At 42.2% G+C, this 19,979-nt stretch overlaps 1 protein-coding gene across 3 annotated transcripts in view; it reads left to right on the top strand.

Moving 5' to 3' along the window:
* The first annotated feature begins 1,531 nt into the window (after positions 1 to 1,531).
* The window catches only part of rnaset2l (ribonuclease T2, like), a 36,515-nt gene continuing 18,067 nt past the window's right edge, over positions 1,532 to 19,979 (top strand). For 2 of the 3 annotated variants that reach the window (XM_069909672.1, XM_069909674.1), the window contains exons 1-6: positions 1,573 to 1,618; positions 2,446 to 2,738; positions 7,872 to 7,978; positions 9,650 to 9,704; positions 15,347 to 15,411; positions 19,054 to 19,111. In XM_069909672.1, coding sequence (XP_069765773.1) covers positions 2,682 to 2,738; positions 7,872 to 7,978; positions 9,650 to 9,704; positions 15,347 to 15,411; positions 19,054 to 19,111 — 342 coding nt within the window. In that variant the 5' untranslated portion in view covers positions 1,573 to 1,618; positions 2,446 to 2,681. Of the gene's footprint in view, positions 1,619 to 2,445; positions 2,739 to 7,871; positions 7,979 to 9,649; positions 9,705 to 15,346; positions 15,412 to 19,053; positions 19,112 to 19,979 lie in introns of all 3 variants that reach the window. The other variant, XM_069909673.1, reaches the window with a different exon arrangement.

Here is a 19,979-nt window from a genome sequence, read left to right on the forward strand (position 1 = left end):
GGTCAGAGATTGCAACGGATGGAGAGACGTGATGGCCCATGCCCAACTGCATTGGCACCTGAATCAATGATGAGACAGTGGTGGACAGGGCAGAGAAATGCTGTAGATCGACTGCCTTTTGAGATCCTCCCTGACCAAACACGTAGCACCTGAAATACACCTGCGCAAAGGATCATTGTAAATATTCTTGGTTGGAACTGAATTAGTCGACAGAACATACATGACATCACATACAACCCTGAGTAAAGTTTACAGACACTGTGGTTGAAATAAAAACACAATGCTGGAGAAACTCAGCAGGTCAAACGGGCACATTATCGAACAACGATAAAGATTCATACCTTGATGAAGGGCTCAAGTCTGAAACGTTGGTTATGTATCTTTTTCATTGCTGTATAAACTGCACTGTTTGACCTGCTGAGTTTCCCCAGCTTTGTGTTTTTAAATACAACCTTGAGATTCTTTTTCCTGTGGGCCAGGCAGGATTTCTTTTTGGTGATGCAAAAAAAACTGCAGAACCATAGAACATGACAGCACAGAATCAGGCCCCTTCAGCCCTTCTAGTCTGTGCCCAACCATTTTGTTTTGCGTAGACCCGCTGACCTGCACCTAGTCCGTAGCCCTCATACCTCTCCCATCCATGTGCCTGCCTAAGTTCTTTTTAAATGTTAACAATTGAGCCCGCCTTTAACACTGAGTTAGAATTTAACAAGAAAGAAACATGGAGCTCGGTCACATTTCTGAATGGGGAGAATTGCCCCAGAGCTGCTTGAAGTTCAACTGATGATTTTGCTCGTTATCCTTGACTCAAAGACCAGAATGAATCACCTGCAACTGTATCTACTTCTGACAAAAAAGGATCAGGAGGCTTTTAATCCTTAGTACCATAGAACAGAAGCAGGCCCTTTGGCCCTTCTAGTCTGTGCCGGAGTCTGTGTCTCTCTTGTCCCACTGACCATACCGCTCCCAACCATGTACCTGTCCAAATTCTTAAATGTTAAGATTGAGCCCGCATTCACCGCCTCAGCTGGCAGACAATGAATGCTAGCCTTGAGAGTGCTGCCCACATCCCACTGCTCTGTGTGAAGAGGTTCTCCCTCACACCCCCACTCAAGAAAAGATACGTATACAAAAGAGAGAGAGATAAAGAAAGAAAGAAGAGCAAAACAATCCAACAGTGCAATAGATAAAATAATTATTCAATAATAAATAATGTGCAGAGAGTCTGGAAATGAGTCCCTGATTGAGTTTGTCGTTGAGGGATCTGATGGTGGAGGGGTAGCATCTGTTCCTGAACCTGGTGGTGCGAGCCTTGTGGCCCCTACACCTCTTTCCTGATGGCTGCCATCAATTGCCCTCAGCAATACTTTGCTCGAGATTCCAGCAGCTGAAGCTTTTGTGTTTTTCTCTCTCTGACTGTGTTTCATTTGATGAAGTAAGTTCTGCAAATTTGTTTTCTGTTCCTGGTGTAAATCCCCAGGCTATGTATCAAAATAGATGGCTTCCTCTTTCTGTTACCGCTCGTCTGTAACTTGTCAGTCGATCCAAACAGATTTAGTTTTGTTCATCTTAAGTCACGATAGGGCTCCCTATGGCAGCACTAATCCGCAGTCAATCGGTAAGTGGTCCTTCTGTGTGCAAGTTGTTTGGTTGATGCCAGGATAATGTGCTTTACACTGCTTCCCATCAACTACTGCATGTGTGTTTTATTGAAACAGTTTAATTTAATTTAATTTAATTCCCAAGGCAGACATTTGGAAATGCATAACCTGTGAGGAGCCCAAATATTCAGGTGCTCATCTCAGAAAATTGTACATGCGATCCATGCGATATTCCACGAAATAAATGAAACAAAATTTGAGGGGTATGACCAATAAAATTCATAATTGGAAGTGAAAATGTGAATTTGTCATTTAATTAAAATCGGGGAAGTAGTGGATAATTGTAGTTTAAAAGTTGCTAGTCTGCTAACAAATCAGTGTGCAGAAGAGGGCAGTTATTGTCAATGCTAGGGCGTTTTGAGATTTAATCTGGGATTAATTTATTTTGAACTGTAGATATTAAATGTATTTTATAAAAAGCCCACCCCAAGTGCCTAAGATTTGCTTCTATCACTGCTCAAAAGTTTCTCAAAGCGAGTCTTCGCAAAAATCTTGATGTTTGGTACAAACATCTACACCCGTCGGGAGGATCAGAGCCAGCACCACCAGGCTGAGGATCAGCTTCTTCCCACGGGCAGCGAGAACGCTGAATGACCAAAGGAACTGCTCATACAAACCCTCCGTGTCTCTCCTATTTATTTAATGATATTTATTTATATGTATCTACGTCCTGTATGTGTATCATTTGTCTGCATGTTTTTGTACTGAGAACACAGTTTCATCGGGTTATACTTGTACAATCAGACGTACAAAGACATATCGAATGCTTTTATTCCTATTTTAGAAATTGATCAAGCAGTGTGATTAGATTTCACCCCACTCAAAGAGATGCAAAGAAAAAAAACTCGCTGCTTGTGAAAGAGAAAAGTCTTTGGTTTACACCATATAACCCAGTGAACCCAACTGGAAGTGAGCAATGAGATTTGTTTCACTAAACTATGTGGGAAAAAAATCATGTATTGTAACACTGCAAACTTCAGTCCATGAGCTTGGGTGTGGGAGAATGCAAGAACAAAACAAATGGATGTGATACTCCTCGACTTTGCACATCATGTATTACTGAATATTTATGGCACAGTGAGTTTGTTTATAATTCTTTCTTTATTTATATTTCTCTCTTTTGTACATGCATTTTTTACTTGTGTACAATTTGCATTACTGCTCAGTAGATATTCTACCTGGCCCACAGGGAAAAGAATCTCAGGGTTGCCTTGCATGCAATCAGATAATAAATTTGACTTTGACTCCATCTCTTCATTTGGAAAGATATTAGAAAAGCAGCCAGAAAGACTGGATCTGACATCATGATCTAATATTCTGCTATCAAGTTCCCTTTAGGTCAACTTTTTCTTTCCACTCACATACCACTTTAAGTATTCCCTATGCCATGGGGGCTCTGTGATTAGTAAGAGATTGCTTAAGGTGGTACGCAAGTGGGAAGGGGAAAGTTGAGAAGCACTGCTCTAGACCCAAATATTTTGCTTGAGAACAAGTGTCATTGGGCCATTTCCTTAAGAGTTATGAAACCGTGCACATAACGAGTCCATTAGGGATGATTAAAACAGTGGTTTTCAACCTTTTTTTGTCCACCCACTTCCCATCTTAGGCAATCTCTTACTAATCACAGAGCACCGGTGGCATAGGGAATACAATTCAAGAGTATTTAAGAGTTAATGCCGTCATTTAGAAACATTTTCTGGTTAACAAAGTTCCTGAAACTGTGAGATATAGCAGTCCCAGCACGATTATTCATCTTGTACAACGACCATGGGATAAGTGCATCGGGCACCAAAACCACCATTGTTCTGGGGCGTGTGATATTCCAGATTCTATCACCAATGTGTATATGTACAGATGGTCGTGTAGGATGACTGTGATTGGCTGAGAGTGTAGCCACACCTGCTGGCAGGTCTTAAAGGATTGCTCCTAGCCAGACCAGGTCATTCTGGACTGGTCGACCTACTTGTGATCTGCTCCAGTCTTTTAGTTAATAAAGATTTCATTCCTGAAAGAAAATTGGGGATTATGACAGACAACTTCAAGCTGAACACAGATAATTTCAGATTTGCTGTATCACACAGGAGGCTAGAGAAACATTAAATTAACATTTATTGAATTTAGTACGTTTAATCGCATAATCATGCTGACTCATTGCGTTAGTTCAACTCAACTAAAAATGTTTTGCCACTGATTTTCGTTTGTTCTCAGCATCAGATGCCTCTCGTGTCAGTGTCCAACAATAGTCGGCCGGCACTGATGGATTCCAATTGCCCTGATACCGCTTTTCCATGGTCGTAATGTCCTAGTGACACCTTTCACCGTGTTCGTCACTGACGACACCAAGATCAGCGGGGAAGACATCCAAGGGCGAATGCAGAGAATGAATTTTCAATTACATGCTGCACTTTGTGGTTTTGTCTGGTTGAAGTCGACTGAAAATATGACAGGACATCACAAAAACATGTAATATCTAAAAAACAGTACGCAGTAGGAAATTTTAAGGCGATGTTCATGAACAGCAGCCCAAAATCCATAAAATACGCCCAAATGTGTTGAGGAAACAAAATCTTCGTCATCAGGTGTAATCACCAGAGTTCAGATCTTACATAAACCTACAAAGTTCGAACAGGGCAGAATAAAGGTCAGAAGGATATTCCCGATGACAGAGGTGAGCAGGATAAGGGGGTGGTGAACTGGTAGAATTCTTTCTCAAACACAACACTAATTATATACATAATGATTAGGGCCAGAAGATCAGGGATGCAAGGAGAGAGAAGGAACAGTGTCCTGAATGTGGATGGTCAGACATGATCATTTTGAATAGCAAAGCAAGCTAGAAGTGTTGAATGGCAGGCTCTTGCCCCTACCTTCTGTGGTTCATTTTAAATTATTCAAGGGGTGAGCATCTCACATTGCATTATTTCCAGTAACTTTCACCTCATCAAATGTCCGCAGCATCCTTTGCTTGTCGGTCAGCCAGGATAACAGCGTGGGCAGCATGGTCTCTTGCACTGAGGAGAACAAGAGAAGATTTTACTCAGTACGAAATTCAATCACTGAGAGGGGGTTAATGGAGAGTGAATTCATGTTCCTGGTGCGAGAAAGAGACAAACGAGATGTGCTCCACACCAGGGTCATGCCCAGCGCGGAATGCCACACTGACCACCGGCTGGTTCGCTGCAAGCTCAACCTTCACTTCAAGCCAAAGCCCAGGAACAGTAAAGCCCCCAGAAAGAGGTTCAATGTTGGAAACCTGCAGTCAGACGAAGTGAGAGGAAACTACCAGGCAAACCTCAAAGCAAAGCTCGACGATGCAGTCCGCCTCACGGACTCGTCCCCTGAAACCCTCTGGGATCAGCTGAAGACTACCATACTGCAATCCACTGAAGAGGTACTGGGCTTCTCCTCCAGGAAAAACAAGGACTGGTTCGACGATAACAGCCAGGAAATCCAGGAGCTGCTGGCAAAGAAGCGAGCTGCCCACCAGGCTCACCTTACAAAGCCGTCCTGTCCAGAGAAGAAACAAGCCTTCCGTCGCGCATGCAGCCATCTTCAGCGCAAACTCCGGGAGATCCAAAATGAGTGGTGGAATAGCCTCCCCAAGCGAACCCAGCTCAGCGCGGACATTGACGACTTCAGGGGTTTCTATGAGGCTCTAAAGGCTGTGTACGGCCCCTCACCCCAAGTCCAAAGCCCGCTGGGCAGCTCAGATGGCAAAGTCCTCCTCAGCGACAAGATCTCCATCCTCAACCGATGGTCAGAACACTTCCAATCTCTTTTCAGTGCCAACCGCTCAGTCCAAGATTCCACCCTGCTCCAGCTCCCTCAACAGCCCCTAAGGTTAGAGCTGGATGAGGTCCTCACCCAGGATGAGACATATAAGGCAATTGAACAACTGAAAAGGGGCAAGGCAGCAGGTATGGATGGAATCCCCCCAGAGGTCTGGAAGGCTGGCGGCAAAACTCTGCATGTCAAACTGCATGAGTTTTTCAAGCTTTGTTGGGACCAAGGAAAACTGCCTCAGGATCTTTGTGATGCCATCATCATCACCCTGTACAAAAACAAAGGCGAGAAATCAGACTGCTCAAACTGCAGGGGAATCACACTGCTCTCCATTGCAGGCAAAATCTTCGCTAGGATTCTCCTAAATAGAATAATACCTAGTGTCGCCGAGAATATTCTCCCAGAATCACAGTTCAGCTTTCGCGCAAACAGAGGAACTACTGACATGGTCTTTGCCCTCAGACAGCTTCAAGAAAAGTGCAGAGAACAAAACAAAGGACTCTACATCACCTTTGTTGACCTCACCAAAGCCTTCGACACCGTGAGCAGGAAAGGGCTTTGGCAAATACTAGAGCGCATCGGATGCCCCCCAAAGTTCCTCAACATGGTTATCCAACTGCACGAAAACCAACAAGGTTGGGTCAGATACAGCAGTGAGCTCTCTGAACCCTTCTCCATTAACAATGGCGTGAAGCAAGGCTGTGTTCTCGCACCAACCCTCTTTTCAATCTTCTTCAGCATGATGCTGAACCAAGCCATGAAAGACCTCAACAATGAAGATGCTGTTTACATCTGGTACCGCACGGATGGCAGTCTCTTCAATCTGAGGCGCCTGCAAGCTCACACCAAGACACAAGAGAAACTTGTCCGTGAACTACTCTTTGCAGACGATGCCGCTTTAGTTGCCCATTCAGAGCCAGCTCTTCAGCGCTTGACGTCCTGCTTTGCGGAAACTGCCAAAATGTTTGGCCTGGAAGTCAGCCTGAAGAAAACGGAAGTCCTCCGTCAGTCAGCTCCCCACCATGACTACCAGCCCCCCCACATCTCCATCAGGCACACAAAACTAAAAACGGTCAACCAGTTTACCTATCACGGCTGCACCATTTCATCAGATGCAAGGATCGACAACGAGATAGACAACAGACTCGCCAAGGCAAATAGTGCCTTTGGAAGACTACACAAAAGAGTTTGGAAAAACAACCAACTGAAAAACCTCACAAAGATAAGCGTATACAGAGCCGTTGTCATACCCACACTCCTGTTCAGCTCCGAATCATGGGTCCTCTACCGGCATCACCTACGGCTCCCAGAACGCTTCCACCAGCGTTGTCTCCGCTCCATCCTCAACATTCATTGGAGCGCCTTCATCCCTAACACTGAAGTACTCGAGATGGCAGAGGCCGACAGCATCGAGTCCACGCTGCTGAAGATCCAGTTGCGTTGGGTGGGTCACGTCTCCAGAATAGAGGACCATCGCCTTCCCAAGATCGTGTTATATGGCGAGCTCTCCACTGGCTACTGTGACAGAGGTGCACCAAAGAAGAGGTACAAGGACTGCCTAAAGAAATCTCTTGGTGCCTGCCACATTGACCACTGCCAGTGGGCTGATATCGCCTCAAACCGTGCATCTTGGCGCCTCACAGTTCGGCGGGCAGCAACCTCCTTTGAAGAAGACCGCAGAGCCCACCTCACTGACAAAAGACAAAGGAGGAAAAACCCAACACCCAACCCCAACCCACCAATTTTCCCCTGCAACCGCTGCAACTGTGTCTGCCCGTCCCACATCGGACTTGTCAGCCACAAACGAGCCTGCAGCTGACGTGGATATTTACCCCCTCTATAAATCTTTGTCCGCGAAGCCAAGCCAAAGAAAAAAAAAGGAACAGATGTAAAAGTGTGGAGAAAGATTTGATTAAAAGTTTGAGAAGAAAGACCAAATTGGAAAAAATAAGAAATTAATGGTAACAGTATTAAAATTAATCTGTGTTCAAATTCTTCTTCCCACAGCAAGTGAGAATGCTGAACGACTACATGAGGCTCTCATATTCATGAAATAACATCTGTTTATTTACTTATTTATTTGTATGGAGGGAATACTTGTCCTGCATATGTATTGTTTGTCTGTGTTGGTGGTTATGACTAGATGTGTGTCTGTGTGTTTTGGCACCGAAGAACACTGTTTCGTCAAGTTGTTCTTGTGCAGTTGGTTGACAATAAACTTGACAAATGCAATTTTTGTGAAAGTTCTCAAAAAATTCAGGTGCAGGTCTGAGCCAAAATATTTATATTACATGGCACAAATTTTTAATCCTCTCAATCTACCATCTCAATAGTTTCATATTTTTTGTTAATTTTCCCACCGAGATTTAGCATGTCTTTAAACGATTCCCAACAGTATAATTCATTGATATTTCTATATTTTCACAGGGGATCAGTGCCTGTGGTTCAGTTAGGTCCTTGTACACTGCAATATGTTTGGCCATGCTTTATGGTCTGTCAGGCTCGACAAGAATACGGACTGATTTGTACGACAGGTAGGTTTGGTACATTATTGTCTGCTGAAGCTGTTGCCATAAATCAAGTGCCTAAAAATAATGTAGAATCCTCTATTTCAGGACCTCTTTCTTGCAGTGTAGCCTTTCACATTGTGTTCAGAAAGCAGAAAACTGGAAATGTGAAACAAAAAACACAGAATTCTGGAAAGACTCAGCAGGCATCTATGATGAGATATTTTCACAGCTTAGACAGTTGAATTTTGAGGGGCTCAGGTCCAAAATATTGGTAATATATCTTTACCTCCTATGGACGCTGTAGGACCTGCTGAGTTCCTCCAGCATTTCTGTGTTTTTAACTACAATCACAGCGAGCGCAGACTTTCGTGGTTCACTCTCTACAGGAGATCCTGTTTTCGGCAGCTTTTGCTCTACCAGCAGGCTCTTTATTTGTGAATAAATTATGTTTGTTTTCTTTGTATTTAAAGGCTTTGTGTTGGATTCATCATTTACAAGACCATGGCTGAACAGCTACATATTTTTAACACTATGTCCGTATCTTTTGATTCCCTGAGTTTTTTTTTCCAAAATCTAACATTCTCAGTCTTGAGTATTCTTAATAATCCAAGAACTGTAAAGGTTCATTGCCCTATTATTGAAATTACTTCTCCTCAAACTACCTTATCCTGAAACTATGCTACCTAGTCCAAGACAATCAATAATTTTCATTTGCTTCATTTATGACGGTCTTTTCATCCAGCGGTCTGCATGCTTCCCGATGAATGTGTTTTTCATTCAGAATGTCTCAGAAAATTAAAAGTCCATATAAGAGATAAGCAACATTCAATCATGGGATTACACAGTTAACCATGCTCGTAATTTTTTTAAATTTAGAGATACAGCTTCGTAATAGGCCTTCCCACCTCAAAAGACTGCACGGAGCTCTGTGGCAAAGTCCTCAAACTAGCTAACAGAATTTAAGATGGAACATTTGTGGTCTATACAGCTTCGTCCCACATGGTTAAAATAGTGATTTATTTTAGGTCATGAAGGTAAATCCTCATGCGCAATAGTTCTGTGCAACATCAAACCAAAAATACAAGCCCCAAGATTCTGCCTTAACACTTTGTAATGGGAAAGTAACCGTGGCTCTAACTAAAATAAAAATGGCCCCTTTCATGAATCACCTTAAGAGGTCAACTGTTATGTAGGACTAGATATTAATATCCAGATTGCACTCCTGAGACTTGCTGCCTAGACTCTGCTGGGTAGCCAGGTGAGTGGTACATCTTCTGGGTTATCAAGAGGGCGCCCTCCTTCCTCAGTGCTCCACTGATAGGCCCACGACACCTCCGGAGGGTTCAGCAGTGAATCCTGGCGTCTGGGGCTCACCTCCTAGATGCCATTCACTCACTTGGGTTCCCAGGTGGAATCCTTTCTCCTCATCCCGAGCCACTGACTACCCTTTTCAGGAGCTCTAGAGGGATCTTTAACTGCCTGTCGGTTTATCTTTCCTCGCACTCCCAGTTTCCGGAGTAGCCTTAATCCTCTACAGCCAACTTCAACCGTTTGGACCCTTACCTTCCAGCCACGTTGCTGCACGTCAGCTGCAAGCTCAGCAGCACCCAGAGTTAAGAAAAATCTAAGGCCACAATTTTACTGTTTGAAAGTACTAATTTCATGGCTTCTTATTTTATGAACTTTGTTTTAAAGCTGCAAATGGAAATGTTTGATATTTGCTCAGCTGTGGCCAGGATCATTCTGCATGGTAAGAATTTTACAAATAAATGTTACACTGATCATTTTTTGTAAATATAAACTTAAATGGTTGATTTAGTAAAGTACAGGACTCTTGGGAAACCATTTGTTGGAATCCTATCAGTGTTTTGCCAGTAGCTAAAATCAAGAAGGAACATTGGACAAAGGTCCTTACTTTGCTTTTAAATCCAACTTTTCTAAGAAGATGCACTGGAAAATTTGTCCACAAATGGCAACCCTTTATGCGTTATTTCTCTGAATTATGAGTGCTTATGGAGTAAATGACTGTGAGAAGGTTGTACCAGTACAATCGGTAATATACCAATAATACTGTCGGCAAAGGTACCACAGTGGTCAGGGGGTGGGGGTCCAGTGCATGTATCTGAGGGTTTATGTGATCATTGTGTATTGGTTTTACTGTTTTTAAAAAAAGAAAATAGGAGCGTGATGTACATCTGTATAATGTGTACAAAGTTGATTTTGATATTCAATAAATTTTTTTTTAAAACTAACTGTTTGATTTGACGAAGAACAAAGTTAAGGTTTTTTTTTAATTTAAAAAAACTTCTGGCATTTAGCTGAAAATTTCAGAGATTTCTAAATAAGCTAGTTGGATGTTTGACCAAAACCAATGTAAATTCATGGGATCCTACTAGATCTTCTTTCTTTCTTGGAGATGAGCTCATGAAATGTTTCATGTTGCTTCATTGAGTGGGTGAAACTAGATAGAACTCTTATCATATGAAACAGTTAAAACTCTTTTTAAAAAGAATTATAAATTTTAAAACCACAAAAGCATTCAATTATTTTATATTAATTCCATTACAAATACATGTGGTATATGTATAAAAATAAAAGGGAAAAACATTTAAAAAATCCCCTATTAATCCCCCTCCCTCCCTTTTCTAACCCTCTACAAAAAGAAAGAGAAAAAAGATATAGGATAAGAGACCCTCAACAGAAGCACCCCATACTGTAAGATTTATTATAATATACGGGGACCGATTTTAGGAGAAAGGGAATGTCGGTGTTTCATTTAAATATTCATGCCCACACTTTGTAAATATGAGCGAGCTCCATATTTTGCAAAATATATAATATTTATCTTTTCATTTTTTTCAAGTGGAATACAACTTGGAATTTCTGCATGCCATCTTTCCGACTTCCAAGTTATTGCAATACATTTTCTAGCTATTGCCAGAGCAATTTTTACAAATTTCACTTGGAACATATTCAATTTTAATTTGGGTTTAATATTACCCAATAAAAACAAAATTGGGTCCTGAGGAAATTTAACTCCAATAATTCTTTCTAATAAATTTCCAACCAAAACGATTTAGTCTTGGGACGCTGCCAAATAGAATGCAAAAATGTACCTACTTCCTACCCACATCTTAAAACATAAATCCAAAAAAGCATGGTTCAATTTATTTAACTTTTGTGGTGTCAAATATAACTGATGATTAAAATTATATTGTACTAACATATACCTCATATTTTCTCTACATAATTCCATCCAATCACGTACATTCATTTGTTTATTCAAATCTTTTTCCCTATTTTTCGAGATTTCTTTTGTAAAAGCTTATACATTGATAAAATAAATTTCTTTGTATCTCCATTACACAATAATTCTGTCTCTGTATCTACTGGCAATAACGGGATCTTCAAAAAAACCAAAGTTTACATGCAAAAAGTTCATGATAATAACAAAAACTTGTATTTTCTAGATATCTTAAACTTTTCTTTCATTCTGTCAAAGGTAATAAATTTTCCTGCTTCAAAACAATCTTCAAACGTCTTAGTACCCTGATATTTCCACATCTTTAAAAATTGATTTTCCATAGAAAATGGAATAAATCTATTTTGAGATAAAGGTGTTCTTCTAGACCAGTGGTTCTCAACCTTTTTCTTTCCACTCACCTCCCACTGTAAGTAATCCCTATGTCCTAGGTGCTCTGTGATTAGTAAGGAATTGCTTCAGGTGGGATGTAGGTGGACAGAAAAAATTTGAAAACCACTGTTTTAATCGTCCCTCATTGACTCGTTATGTGCACGGTTTCAGAACTCCAAAGAAAATGGGCCAATGACAATTTTTCACAAGCAAAATTGGGTCTAGAGCAGTGATTCTCAACCTTCCCTTCCCACCCACATCCCACCTTAACCAATCCCTTACTAATCACAGAGCAGCAATGGCCTAGGGATTACTTAAAGTAGTACTGGTGTGGAAAGAAAATGTTGAGAACCACTGTTCTAGACATTAAACCTCCTCCTTCAATTTCTTTATCAAACCTTATTCCAAAGCTCGATTAAATGTTTCAATATCGGAGTTTCTCTATTCGCTGTTAACAATCTTGAATTCCATTTATAACTAAAGTTTTGTGGATTTGTTTCTCCTATTTTGCTAAGTTCTATATTCGCCCAGGCAAAATTAAACTTAGGTTGGCTATTGTCCAGGTACACCTTTAATATAGCTGGATATCTGAAAGTGAACTTATAACCTTTCTTCCAAAGAATCGCCTTAACTGAGTTGAATTATTTTCTTCTGTCCACCACTGTCTTACTCAAATCCACATAAAATACAGATTTTATTTCCATCAATAATGATAGGTCACATATTCTGTTATGCTTTTTTGAACTGCTAGTCTTAAAATTTTCTCCTTGGTTTGATACAGCTCTAGGCGGTTGAGTTGGCTGTGGCTCCCTCTGTGAGGCTCCATGAGCTCTCTCCAACTCAATTCCATTTGGAAAATTTTCTTCTCCCAGAACTCTAGGAATCCAATTTTGAAAAAAATTCCACAGGATCTCCATTTCCTTCAAAATCTTCTTTAAGACTACCAATCTTAGCATTGCTCCGACTACTTTGATTTTCCAATGTCCATCTTTACCCTTTCTTTTCCCAAACTTTCAACCCTCCCTATTCTTTCCTTGCAGATATCTGGATCATTTTTGTCAATATGCATGTCCAATTCCACCCTTTGAACTTTTTTCTTTGATTTTATTTTTCTGTAGCACATCAATGTCCTTCACATCACATTTAATATTCTGAATGTCATCTTCATCATTGAAGAACTATCTTTTGTGGTTAAGACTTGACCTCGAGCCTTCAATGGACCTCCTTCAGCCTCCTCTTCTTCTTTCACATCCTCTTCTCCATCATCTGTTTCTCCTTGATCTCCCTTGCCTTCCTGATCACGACCCATTTCTGACAGCATCTCAGTACCAGCATGGAGTTCCTTAGTACCGATAGCACCACTAACAGAGTCGCTGTTGAGTCTCCAATCAGGGTCAAATTCATCCGATCTGAGAATGCGCGGGCATAGACCTTCGCGCATGTGCACTACGTTTCTGTTATTCTTCAGGGGAGATCTGCGCAGATGCAGCGCCATCTTCTTTGCTTCTCTGGAGAGGTGGCGCTGTTACTGGCTTCAAATAGGCGGTCATCGCACGTGTCGTCCTCGGAGGCTTTGGAACTTGAGGCCCAGGTTCCAAGGTTGAGGTAGGCCGCGTCTTCTCCATTTTCTGTGAATCTTTACTCACTATTTTCTTGTCTCTTGCCATCTTCCTTCTTCTACGGCCACGATAGAGGAAGGTTCCGGGGCTTTAATAAAACTTAAATTTTAAAAAAACTTTTATTTTGAGCTTTAGACTTTACTTCCCCGGGAGGATCTGAAGTTCACCTCCTTCACCTATGCAATTACGCTTCCCCCCCAAAACAGATACAACTCTTATGTGTTCTCGCGGCCATAGTACTTTGATCAAAGACAGCTTTGTTTCGGGATTAACCCTTGGTGTGTATTCCTTTATTGGACCGCAACTTTTTTCCACTCTCATAGGGTACATGGAAATCTGTGAGTTAACTCTGTCCCTAGAATAACTTATTCTCCTGGACCAAGAATGGACAGACAGTCCTGCTGCAGCGAATATTCTGAACTTTGCCTCTCCATGCAGTAATACAATTTAACAAAATGTCAAAACATAACTTAATTTCCCATTGAATTATCAATGGAAAGACTGGAATCTGGGGCCCAATTGTAAAATATTCTGTTAACCTAGTCAGCCATTTTGTTCAGGTACTTTATGGAGGAAATTTGGCCTGAATAGATCCCTGTTCAACTCAAGGGCAAATTAGTTTTGAGATGTTGTCAGATTAGCAAATATTTGGCCTTTTCAAACATTCAAACAAATGACTTTAGATTGGGGATGAGGAGTCTATTACAGGAAGGAGAGAGATAGAACCAGAGCTTGAACTGGAACAAAACATCAAAATTTGTTTCAGTTGGCGTAGCGGTTAGTGCAACGCAGTTACAGCGCCAGCGATCGGGATCGGGGTTTGAATCCTAATCCCGCACTGTCTGAAAGGAGTTTGTACCTGTCTGAAAGGAGTGTGTACGTTCTCCCCAGGTCTCCATGGTTTTTCACCGGTGTGGGGGGGGGGGGGGGGGGCGGGCTCCAGTTCCTCCCACTGTTTGAAACGTTCCGGGGGTGTACATTAATTGGGTGTAAATTGGACGGCACAAAATGGTCTGTAACCGTGCTGTATGTCCAGATTTAAAATTTAAAGTTTAGATTGGGACCAATGTAATGCTATAGTTAATGTTGAGCTAGTGGATTAATGTCTGTGAATTTAAAGTGCAGATTAACTATTAATACATCATGCTTATGAATTTTAGACATTCCTTCTACACAAATGAGAAACGTGGGGAATCAGTATTCTATAGCAATTTCCACATTAATCAATACTTTTCCCATGAGATCAGAAAGGATCTACTCTGACAGGCAGAAGCACTGGGAGTAATATCTTGTCAGAAAATAAAAGATTCATAATTGTTATCTTCTCAACTGTTGTGTCCAACAAATTAAATTAGTTGAATGGAATCTGCCAAAGATGTACTTAATCAACACTGCCTTCCTCAATTTGATTTGTGGATGATGATCAACCACTGTGATGTAAAAACCTCATGCAGGATCCAACAACACTCAGTGGTAACTCATTATTCTTCAGAAATCTTTCTAAATCTACAACTGTTTCTGAGGTGAGAGGACCACGGGCTATCATACACTCCATTGCAATGTTACTATTGAAGTCTCTTATCGATTCAGATCTCAGATTCATTGCCAGAGTACATACATGACCATGAGACTCTTTATCCTGCGGTTGAGGAGTCTGATGGTGGAGGGGTAGCAGTTGTTCCTGAACCTGGTGGTATGAGTCTTGTAGCACCGATACCTTTTTCCTGATGGTAGCAGCGAGAACAGAGCGTGTCCTGTGTGGTGTGGATCCTTGATGATCGCTGCTGCTCTCCCGACGGCAGTGTTCTCGGCGGGGAGGATTTTGCCTGTGATGTGCTGGGCTGTGTCCACTACCTTTTGCAGGGCTTTACACTCAGGGGTATTGGTATTGATGCTGCCGGTCAGCACACTTTCCACCGCACATTCTGTAGAAGTTTGCCAGGGTTTTTGATGTCGTACCAAACCTCCTCAAGCTCCTGAGGAAATAGAGACAGTGACGTGCTTTCTTCATGATACCATTAGTGTGCTGGTGTCCTGCACTCTAGTTATTTGTCAATTTAGCTTTGATAAAAATTGAACTGTGTTACAAAATCAAAATTACGAAGCAAGGCAAAACTAAAGTTCTTCCTCCCTTTTTAGACTCTTCCGCCACAAAGTTGCACGATTCCAGATGATGTGGATGGCTGGACTATACATGGACTTTGGTAACTCGGAAGGCCTATCTGTTAACTGTGTTTGTTGGGTTCAAGTGGAGCCTTTTGGCTGAATGTTAAAGGGTTATTAAAACACACACAAAAGATATTTTCACATGTCATTATCAAAGTACCATTTGAACAAAGTATCATACACAATTAAAAATGGTTTCATACTTCATCATTTGGATACCACAAGCATTAGTCTAGTGATACAGTACATTGTTATATTTTGTGGAATCAGTATAACCTGAATTGTCTTTTGCAACAATATTATGGACAGACACTGCTTAAGAATGATAAAATTGGCATGCCATTTACTAAAGTTTGCACCTTCGATTAGCTTCAACTTAAAATCTTATGCAGTAAATTTAAGTACCGTATATACTGTGTGATTGTAACTATTGTGTAAGAGTTGACTCCCTACTTTTTGGCCCAAAAATCGGGTGCTTTTGTATGACCCATGTAAAAGTCAACCCTCCCCATTTTTGGCCCCGACCACCCACCCATCTGAGCTCCCGACCGTGGATCCTTGCACCGGCCACCGTGCATACTAACTCCAAAACATTCCCTTGCCCCAGCCACCCCTTGCCCCAGCCACCTGCTCATACTAACTCCTGTCGCCCCAGCCACCTGCTCATGCTAAATTCCAGACCGTGGATCCTCGCCTTGGTCGCCCATTCGCCCAAACTCCCGACGCCCCGGCCGCCCACGGATCCAAACTCCTGACGCCCCAAATGCGGATTTACCACCTGGACCCAGCCATCCCAGCTCCCGAAGCCTTGAAAGAAGCAGGCACTGCATTTACAAGGTCAAAAGTTTCAAAAATTCAACAATTACATGAGCATATACTATTTACCCAGCCAATCCAAAACCTCTCTCTCTCCCCTGAGATAGAGAGAAAGCACATTGATCCATCTAGTATGAATGAGGAATATCATCCCAAGGAAGATGACAGAAACTCTACTCAGTATGGGAGAATCCCAGGATGGGTGGAAATCCAAATGAAGAAAATAAACCTGAAAAATTCCTTTCAGCTCCCTGCAATAAGTGCCTACGACTCAAACCTCTAGTGCAATGCTGTTACAGCACCAGTGACCTAGGTTTGCATCCAATGCTGTCTATAAGGAGTTTGTACATTCTTCCCATGTCTGCATGGGTTTCCTCCGGGTCCTTCAGTTTCTTCCCACCCTTCAAAAATGTTTGGGGCTTTGTAGGTTAATTTGTGTATTTGGGCAGCACGGAAGGGCCTGTTACCTTGTTACATCTTTAAATTTAAACACGCTTTTAAAAATCATGAGTTCCACGCAGAGACAATTATCCAACAAGGGAGTGCCCAACCACCTTCACTTAACCATTATCCTCCTGCAGACTCCACTGACTAGTAACTTAACTGGCCAAGCATATAACGAAAATTCTCAAGGAAAGAATATGCTTGACTCCCCAGTGACATATGCATCTCTTTTACAAATAACAAAATGATGAAGAGGGAAGGACAACCTAATCCTCCCCATCATTTCCTGCCTCGTTTCCACAGTTTGTATTCTTTTTCTACTGAGAGAGTATGTAGCATGCACCATTCCCTCCTTGTCCATTCCTCCCTCCCTACCAATCGGCCCCTTGGCACCTACTGCTGAGGCCACAGGAGATGCTCCACACGTCCTCCCTCATCACCGTTCAGGGCCCCAAACAATCCTTCCAAGTGAAACAAGAGTTCACTTGTGAATCTGCGGGAGTCATCTACTGCATCCAATGCTCCCATAGGGATTTCCTCTACATCGGAGAAACTGGATGCCAACTGAGAGATCACTTCGTTGAACACCTCGGTTCTGTCCGCCGTAGTAGAGTGGATCTCCCAGTGGCCACTCATTTCAATTCCCCACCCCATTCACTTGCTGATATGTCTGTCCATGGTCTCATGCACTGCCAGACTGAGACCACCCGCAAATTGGAGGAACACCACCTCATTTTCCATCTGGGCTCCCTCCAACCGGATGGCATTAACATCGACCTCTGGTTTCCATTAAACCAATCCCAACCATCATCTTCTTCCCCCATCTCTTTTCCTCTAGCATTCTCTCTCTCACTTTCTCACATACTCTCTCTCTCTCTCTCTCTTCCCTTTTCCCTATGTCTCCTTTCACAGAGCCAAAATCAATTCTCACCTTTCCTCTTATCACATCCAATTGACACCTTTTGTCTGTTGGTCTGGACTCCTCCCCCTCCCATTCTACCCCCTTTCTTTCCCCAGCCTTTAATTCAGACGCCTGTCTTTTGTCACTCATACCTTGAAGAAGGGCTCTGGTCTAAAACGTCAGTAATAAATCTTTACATCAGTAATATATCTTTACCTCCAATGGATGCTGCGAGACCACTGAGTTCCTCCAGCATCTCTGTGTTTTGACTATAATCACAGCGAATGCAAACTTTTCTGTTTCACTGAAACTCAATCAGAAGGACACACAGTACAGTAGACCAGCCACTCTCAATCTTTTTTTTGGCTCTGTCTGTCCCCCTAGGTCTCTGCTCAAAGTTTATGGGCCCCCTTCCCTGTGAAGCAGTCAAGTCTTGGTTTACATAAGGTGAAAATAAAACAAGGCTTTTACTTAAATGTTCTATGGCCTCCAGCAGGAGGGGGGGAAGGCAGCTATAGGGCCCCTTTTGAGAATGCCTGCAGTAGAGGTCAGACCAGGTGATTCAGCCCATGATGTCTGTGCTGACCACAACTACACATTGGCCTGCACATGGTCTATATCTCTCCATTTCCTGCCACTGGATTCTGATCCTATCTGCTAAGTTGTGGAACTTCAACAGGGATACGGCCTGTTCCTGATATCTTGAGGAGTTTAATAAGAATCTTGATCTTAAATTGCATACATTTAATGCTCATCCGGCCACCAATGTACAGAATGTACCTCTCTTATTCGGCACTCGGTGGTCCAGCAACTCCCATGGTCTGGCACGGTTGAATGTGCCGCTGTTAGTACAAAGTCCCGACAGCCAGTTCGAGACTCGAACCCCGGCCCTGATCGCTGGCACCGAAAAAAAGTGTTGTGCTAACCGCTATGCAAGCTGTGCCACCCCACAGTACTATTTCCTGTTTTAATCTTTGTTCTACCTTTGATATGTGTACGAAGGGGTTCCCTTAGGGGTCAATTTCTGTTTTCCAGCATTTTCTGTGGTTCGGCAATGTTGCCAGATTAAAGAGGTACTAGCTGGAGTGAGATTGGACCATCCAGTGCAAGTAGTTTTCTAAATGGTCATGTTTGGTGACTCAGGGATAGCCTGCATTAGTCCATTAAAAAAGAAAAACCAATCCCAATTCTTAATTTCTGTTTGAGCTGAGGCGTGAGAGATATTGAAAAGAGCAGACAAAAATAGGAAATATTTTGGTTCAAAAAACCTGCTGAACCTTTTTTTGAACATAATGTGACAAGCATTTCAATGCTTAGTTGGATGGAATAGCTTAGTTAGAAATTCAATGGCTTTGATTTTTCTTGGAATGGTCTATTGAGCGAAACTGGGCACACAATTTGATTAGAAGTATTAGTCTGATTAAATGGATTTTACCGAATTAAGTGGTAATAGTGAGATTGTTGGACTGGATTTGATGAATTATCAGAAGTAAATAATGTAATTTTTATTTCATTCCAGGCCACTTGGGTTCTTAAATTGCAATAGCTCATGGCATCTAACTCTCAAAGACATTGAGGTAAGGAATGAAGCAGATCTCATTTTATTCCAAAGGTGAATGTGCAATGACAAGCAGGAAAAAAAAAATAATTACACAGATTAAACAATGCTATTTGGTATCATTTAGTTAAACAGAACAGCAAATAAAATCAAACGGGATACATGCCTTAGTGAAAGAAGTGGAAAGTCAATGCCAACTTCTGAATTCACTGAATAATGGAACAGAAGATATGAACCGATAAACATTTAGCTTTATAAATGTAAAAGTTTTGCAGAAGTTTGTAAAAGTGAACCATATTTTTCAAGATACAATTTATTATCATTATAATAAAGTCTCCTATTACATGAAATTCTTTTAGACAGATTCCCCACCGGCAGGAATTGCCTGAGCGCCTCGTACAGTCAAAGAGAGAGAAGCAAAAGAGATCCCCCCCTAGAGTCACTGAGAGTCTGTAGATTCACCTCCAGCGTCCCGCAATCCCCGCAGCCACACAAGAGTCCAGTCCAAACCAATGGCAACCCGAGCTCCAGATCCGAACCTCTGACATGGTCAGGAACCTTTCAGCACCTCCTCGTGTCCCGGTTCCGATACCTGATCCCCCTCCAGCCAGTCTCCAGCAGCCCGCAGCCCGGCGTGAGGCTCCCGACACCAGTCTCCAGCAGCCCACAGCTCCCGCGGGTTCCTCGCCTCGAGTCGCTCGCAGCCCACCGCGTGCACTGGTACCTCAGCTGCAGAGCCCCCTCACTGGTCCGCCGCCGTGGGCACCCTCCCTATGGTTCATTTCCTCTGCTTCTTCTCAGACAGTGCATGATCAGAGGACAATCATTTTGTGATTAAAAGATTTAATAATGAATACATTAAATATCATGTTATCTGATTATTATTG

This window comes from Narcine bancroftii, chromosome 13 (genome assembly GCF_036971445.1).
Source record: "Narcine bancroftii isolate sNarBan1 chromosome 13, sNarBan1.hap1, whole genome shotgun sequence".
Lineage (NCBI taxonomy): Eukaryota > Metazoa > Chordata > Chondrichthyes > Torpediniformes > Narcinidae > Narcine > Narcine bancroftii.